Genomic DNA, 7,088 nt, shown 5'->3' with positions numbered 1-7,088 from the left:
GCCGGGGGAGGGGGGGGGGGGGGGGTGGCGTGCGGCGCAGGCAACGACCGTGTACGTCTCAGGATGGACGGGCAAACGAGAGGGTGGACCCTGGCCTGGCGACGTGCCTTCACCCAGTTCATATTGACTTCCTCATTAGGCTCACAGATCACAGCGGGGAGGGATTTACAACGCGAGGTGACGGGGCGGGGCAACGCACGCAGGGGTAAACACCTGAAGCACCTTGCGTTGTAAGGCGAAAGCGGTCGATCGCGTGTGTGTGCGTGCGTGCGTGTGGGGTCAAACATCATGTTATTTGCACTGTTGTGTAATGTTAATTGTTATGAACAAGTTCAAATGTTTGCTCATCACGATTATAAAATCATCCCAAAATGAGAGCAGTGCAATGGCCCACTGTGTTGATAACTCTGTGCATTGATTCATTGACTCGTCAAAACGTAATTCATACATACAGAACACAAAGTTAGCTCTGTGAAAAAAAAACTGCAACTGCAGACAAAATGGAACAGATGTAACAAATGTAAGTATGTTTAGGCCGTTCAATAGGTGAAACCAAAACACCAAAATCACCCTTTCGTTGACAGAGGGCTGGACTTAAATTGTGAAATTCAAATTCAAACACACACACACGCTGCGACATTTGAAGAAGTCACATGGCCCAGGCTGAGACGGAACTTCAAGTGGCAGAAGAGCATTTGAAAAATGCAGGCAAGCACAAACGATAAGGGGCAGTCGATTCAAACCTATGCTCCTCCTTTTATGAACTTATTTGTGATAACAGCTGAGAGCCAGCTGTGAGGAGACTCACTGGGCTGGTAGCCTGTGTTTTGTTAGGGCTGTGCGTGTGTGTGTGTGTGTGTGCGAGTGTGTGTGTGTGTGTGTGTGTGTGTGTGTGTTTTTAAAGGAAGTCTGTTTCCTTTGTTCTTGCTTTGCTGCATATGGTTTCCTTTGTTAAGACAGTCAGGAGGAGGCAAAGGAAGGAGGGCGGTTACGTGGAAGAGTTGGTCCTTGACCGCTTGGGAGGTCAACACTGGTCTTTCCATGCTTACTGTGCGTGTGTATGCGTGTGCGTGCATGTGCGTGCCCGTGCGTGTGTGTTTGTGTGTGTTTTGTCCCTTCTCATCTGTGCCTGTGGATGGTCACTGCTGTCAGCGAGGCTCTTATCAGCGACAGCAGGGGGTGTGTTGGTGTATGGTAAGTGGGAGGGGGCGTTTGGATTGGTGATAACCTTTCGCTCTCTTTTCTTTATCACACTGAACCCTAGTGGGCACAGGGCACAGAGTAACTTAAGATGTTGACCCAAATAAGGTGACAGAAAAAAACGAAAAACGAAAACAGAAAAACAACATTATGTCGAATCCAAGCAGCAAAGGTTGTGCATTAGGAATGCATGAGCACTTACACACTATAAATATACATAGTGTACAAGTGCTCATGATATTGGATATGGAGGGAGAGACGTAGAGATGAAGCAGGAGTGCAAGAGGAGAAAGAGAGAGTGAATGGGAGGAGCTGAGTTTGACAGGCGGCCAGAACTAGAATGAGGCAGGAGTAAATCAGCGGCAGGCAGAGAAAGAGAGGGCCCATTGATAATAACACACAGTTTGTGGAGGGGGGTCCTGGGCTGGGATGGAGATTGTTGGAGGGGGGGGGAGGGAGGGGGGGGGGGGGCTGGGAAGCAGGGCACAGATACTGAGTGACACAACAGGGACCTTGGCGCGAAACAATGGGCCTCCTGAGAGGGGCCCCACGGGCCCCAGAGTCACACAATCTATTTTTTCAATCAGCAAGACCCAAAGAAAAGGGAGGGGGTTGGCTAGGGAGGGGGCGGGGGGGGGGGTTACGCCTATTTATTCATTGTTTATTCATTTTTCATTTATACCAGTTAAATCTCTTTTTTCGTTGCCATAATTAATTATAAAAATACATCAGATCCATCAGCACGCAATGATTGTTATTTCCCTTTACAGTAAATCAAACTCAGAGTGCAGTAAGCCCTTCTAATCGCCTCACAAGCCACAGGTCAAACTCAACATGCTGTATTTGGCCCAAACATGGCAGACCATGCGACTCCATAATGATGATGATGATCACAGCTCCGTGAGCTGCCATTGAAGAGGAGGATAAGATAGGGTAAGGGTGAGGTGATCTTCTCACCTTCTTAAACAAACTGATAAGTAGGACACACAAACAACAACATTCCTCTGACCGTCACCAGACACACCGGATTAACTAGTTCTCCCTGATCGCAGCCCATTGATTTCAGTTATGAAAGGTTCTCCGAGAATTTCAGTGAAAAAGGGACAATCCTCAGACTTGTTCTCTGTCGTTTCACACGCGACAAAGAGGCGCTTTAGCTACTCAACAGGTGAGTCCTGGGAGTGTTCGTGAGCTGGTAGAGGTGTATCAAGGAGCTGGATTGGAGGTCAGGAGAGTGTTAGAGCTGACCGGATACGAGGCGAGCAGGTTATATGAGAGTGAACTTTAAATAGCAGATTCCGTTTGAGGCAACGTTCCAGTAACTGACTCTCTGCTCTTAATTATACTGAATCTAGGGCTGAAATCCTCAGTGGATTGCTCAAACACCATTAGTGGATCACGTATATAGAAAATGCATTGATTTTTGGTAATTGACTCATGGTTGTCATTTATCAAGTGACGATGCTGATCGTTTGCTGCTCATAGGTTCTGAAATGCAGATATGTTGTTGCTTTTCCAGTTTCAGTTCACACAATGACTAATGTTTAATGTTTAAAAAAAAAAAGCAAGCAATTGACGAAACAGATGGAGGAAATATGTGTGTTAATGTGTGTCCGCATAATTGCATCTGTGTGTGGATGGAATCAAGGGGGCCTAAAACCAATACATTTTTAACCATTTTGGATTGTCTGATACGACGATAGACTTACAATGTGCAACTTTCCACTGTAAAATCACAGTAAAGCACTGGCAGCAGTCGCACCAGTAAGCTACTGTTTATTTACCGTAATATTACTGTATAGTTACTGCAGAGTGGCACCTCATCCGCCTCGGCCCCATGGACTGATTTAGTAAAACGGTAAAGCCCTGCAGGGCCCCTGCGCAGCACCCAGGACATCACTCCTCTGCTCGGCCTCGTGTCAGACTGCTCCACCGCCGCCACCTTCACCGCTGCTGCTGTGTTTTGATTTATTCGCTGATTTTGATTCTCAGGGTCACAATTGGGATAAAAAACTATCAACAACAACAACAACAGCAACACGATGCATACTGTTCAAACACAAATGTTCATAGGGCCATACCTCCTGGGAAAAACACGGCATATGACTATTGATTAGACTATTGGTTTAATCTGAACTATAACCTGACCGGGATGCAATGTATAACTAGAATATTATAATTGTATTAATTGAATATGGACATTGACAGATAGAATGTAATATGCAGGCCCTAGGTAAGTGTGTTTCAGATTTGCAGCTGTGCCAATTTAGTTTTGGTTTTTTTACCAATGTTACAAACAAACATTGTAATGTAAATGGAGAAGACGGAAGGGGCAAGTGCAACTAATGTGTAGCTAAGCACTGGCCTGCTTGTTAGGGGGACAGAACTACTTCTGCACAGAGTCGACTCCAGGACAGACAGAGCAGGAAAATGCACCGGACAGATCCAACACGAGTCTCGGCCAACTGCTTTGTATGCGGGGGACAGTGAAATCAATAGCCGAAAAGGTAACACAACCAACACGAGTCTCGGCCAACTGCTTTGTATGCGGGGGACAGTGAAATCAATAGCCGAAAAGGTAACACAATCAAACGTCAACCAACAAGTTAACAATGCTTCACACAAAACACCAGCAAAGCAGCAGCAGCCAGAACGTTAGAGAGACCACCGTGCAATCTGACTCGGCAGATTTCATACACTGACCTCGAATCCACCGAGGACAGTTGCCAAGCATTGTGTGTGTGTGTGTGTGTGTGTATGTGTATGTGTCTGTGTGTGCGTGTGTGTGTGTCTGTGTGTGTGTCTGTGTGTGTGTCTGTGTGCGTGCGTGTGTCTGTGTGCGTGCGTGTATGTGTGTGCGTGTGTGTGTGTGTGTGTGTGTGCATGTGTGTGTGTGTGTGTGTGTGTGGCGGGGGGGGGGGGGGGGGGGGGGATTGGTTTCAGTGTGGGTGTGTCGTGGTCACAAGAGTGTTGTCACACTCTTTCAGTGCAGCAACACTATAAAGGAATGCTAAAGTGAAAAGGTGCATGAAACTCAGCTCCATTGTGCAGCTGAAACCCCACACAATGGGCGGTATCGTAGTTACGGTCGCCAAAACCTTCCTGTTTGTTCGTTGTTGTTGTTGTTGTGCCACTGTGAAAAAGAATCCCTGCATCTAATACATCGGGGTTTGGTTGAGTTTTGGTCTAAATTCAGCGTCAGCAGGATTTTCTGCTGCTCGCGGTCAAACCTGCTCAGCGAGCGTACACAGGTGTTGTGGAGCGACACAGAGGGTCACATGCTAGAACCTTCTGGAGAGCGCCAGGCCCCGGGTGGCGTCTGGTCCACGGCGGAGGTGGAGGTGACACAGGTCAACACACAACCCAGACTCAACTCGCTGACCAAATCGTTTGCAACCCGTGGACCTGGGGTTGTGGGGGGGGGGGGTGGGGGTATGGGGTGGGGGGGGGGGTGTCTCACAGCGCTTAATCCTCATTAGGTTTGACTGCGCCGGGCCAAGAGCTAAGGCAATTAGCCGGCCGCGCCATCTGTCTGTGCCCGACGCTCAGCAGGGAGGCACCAGACCCCTATCTCCCCCCCCCCCCCCCTCCTCCAGCCTCAGTGGTCTGACCCGAGGTGGACTGAAGATGTGTGTAATAACCAAGTTATTATCAAATATATTATTTAGTATAAATATACTCATATATTATTACATGTTTTTTAAGACGTATTCTACTGGAGAAGAACTACAGTATGTATATGTGAACGGAGAAAAATAGTTGGGGCATTTCATGATGGATTCGTTTTCAGTGCTGGAGGGTTGTGAGGGGGACATTCACATTCTACATGTACTCAACGAAAGTGTGTGACAAGTCCCGCCATTTTCTCTAAACCAATGACAGTAAAGTGTAGAGCGTGTGCCTAAGGCCCCTAGCTATATGTGTGTCAGCTGGAGCACACAGCTCTGAGCCAGATAGCTCACACCGCGGTCCAGATTCTCAACATGCCAAAGAGCAAACACTAACGACCTCTGGGATGGCACACGCACACACACACACACACACACACACACACACACACACACACACACCTCAACACTTCTAGCTATCCACTTTATTCCTTTATTACCTTTACGTGTGTGGGCGTGTGTGTGTGTGTGTGTGTGTGTGTGTGTGTGTGTGTGTGTGTGTGTGTGTGTGTGTGTGTGTGTGTGTGTGTGTGTGTGTATGTGTGTGTCTTTCTATAGCATGTCCTGATACTGTGTGTTTAAGTTTGTGACGGTGTCCATAAAGCACAATAAGTTATGGGACCAGCCATGCACTGCATGCCTGCACAGGTGTCCTTTTATAAACCTCTGTCATGCATTGTCACTGCACTCCACGGAAAGGCGTGAAACAAGTGAAAAACTTACCATTCAGTCCATTTGGAATGGCTCTACTGTGGAATTGAGCGCTGGAGAGGTCGTCCATCGACCTCCTCAGTGTCGCTGTCTTGCCCTCGGACGGTTTGTGGCTGTGCATGGGGTGGTGATGGTGCAGGTGATGGTCGGGACTCCCGGCGCTCCCTGCACTGGAGGTGCTGCTACCGTCCCCGACGTCCCGCACCGTCACCGAACTCCCGTTGAGGTTGGTGAGGCTGGACTGGCTGTCGATGGAGCTCCGGGAGCCGGCTCCGTTCCGCTCCTCGTCCAGCATCACCACGATCTCCTTCAGCTCGGCGTTCTCTCGCATCAGCGACTCCTGGTTGGCCTCGAGGTCCTGCAGCTTCTGCTGGTAAACGCCGCAATCCTTCCACATGACGCTGGCCGTGTAGCGGCCGAACCGCTGCCACTCCCGGGACAGCTTCTTGCCCTTCTGCCGGTCGTCGTCCAGGAAGCAGCAGAGCTCCCGGAGCTCGTGGTTATCGTCCTGTAGTTTCTGGTTCACCTCTTTGAGACTCCGGATCTCGTGGAGGTGGACCTGTAGGCTGCGGTTCACGTCTCTCATCTTATTCCCGTGCTCGACCATCAGGTTCATCTTCTCGCCCTCCGCTCTCCGTATCCTCCTCACCAGTTCGTCCTTGGCGAGCCTCGGGAGGTCCTCGTCCGAGGGCTTGTTCACATCCACTCCGTCTGGACAGTGTTTGGCCATATTCCCTCTGTCTGTTGGTTTTATCCTTTGCGCACCGATTCCGATTATATCCAAGTCCGATCAGCAGCCGCCTCTTCCTAACCAAGCTTCGATGGTGAAATGATGAAAAACCAATCCATTATAAATAGCCTCCCTGCATGGGATTCAAAACGCCAAAAAGAAAAGAGGACCAGGTTCGGTCCTGCTTAGGTATGGACTCTCAAGCCCCGGGAACAGGTGACCCAGAAACACGCTGCGCAGCCGTTAATCCCTCGATTCATCAGGTCCAGGGATGTACCCGAAAACACCCGGTGACCCGATCCCTTTGACCGCAACGTTTATCCGAAACGTCTGTTGGAAGAAAAGAAAAAAACGCTTGGAAGCGGAATGAATATGAGAAACAGACCGAATGAACCCGGCTAAAAAAAGCTTGACCAAATCCTCTGCACCGTGCTGTCCCTCTCTCCAGCCAGCCCCAGATTGACTCCGATCCACTGATCCTCGATCATAGGCGATGGGCGTGACGTCAGCAGCCGCGCAGGGATTGGCTCGGCGGTGCAACGGGCGAGGATTCCCATGAACACCATCCTATGGGCGGCCGGTGTGGATGCGTTCAGGAGGACCTGCAGGAGTTTGAATAGACGTGAGAGCCACATCCGACTCAACAAGTAGGGAATCATATAAAAAACTAATTTTCTTACACAGCCAAAAAGAAAAATATATATATTATTATTTTGTACACAGATTATAGCCTATTCTATTGTGAGCTTGGATAACCGTTTTTACATATTGTATTTCCT

At 49.0% G+C, this 7,088-nt stretch overlaps 1 protein-coding gene across 1 annotated transcript in view; it reads right to left on the bottom strand.

Annotated features, from left to right (window-relative positions):
- Positions 1–6,742, bottom strand: part of ccdc85ca (coiled-coil domain containing 85C, a) — a 15,077-nt gene extending 8,335 nt beyond the window's left edge. The window contains exon 1 of the mRNA XM_084482561.1: positions 5,592–6,742. Coding sequence (XP_084338687.1) covers positions 5,592–6,309 — 718 coding nt within the window. The 5' untranslated portion in view covers positions 6,310–6,742. The remainder of the gene's footprint in view (positions 1–5,591) is intronic.
- Between the last annotated feature and the right edge of the window lie 346 nt (positions 6,743–7,088).

The sequence above is a fragment of the Micromesistius poutassou genome (assembly GCF_964030765.1).
Source record: "Micromesistius poutassou genome assembly, chromosome: 17".
NCBI classification, from domain to species: Eukaryota; Metazoa; Chordata; class Actinopteri; order Gadiformes; family Gadidae; genus Micromesistius; species Micromesistius poutassou.
The sequence above is the reverse complement of the archived record's forward strand: the minus strand, read 5'-3'. Positions and strand labels throughout refer to the sequence as shown.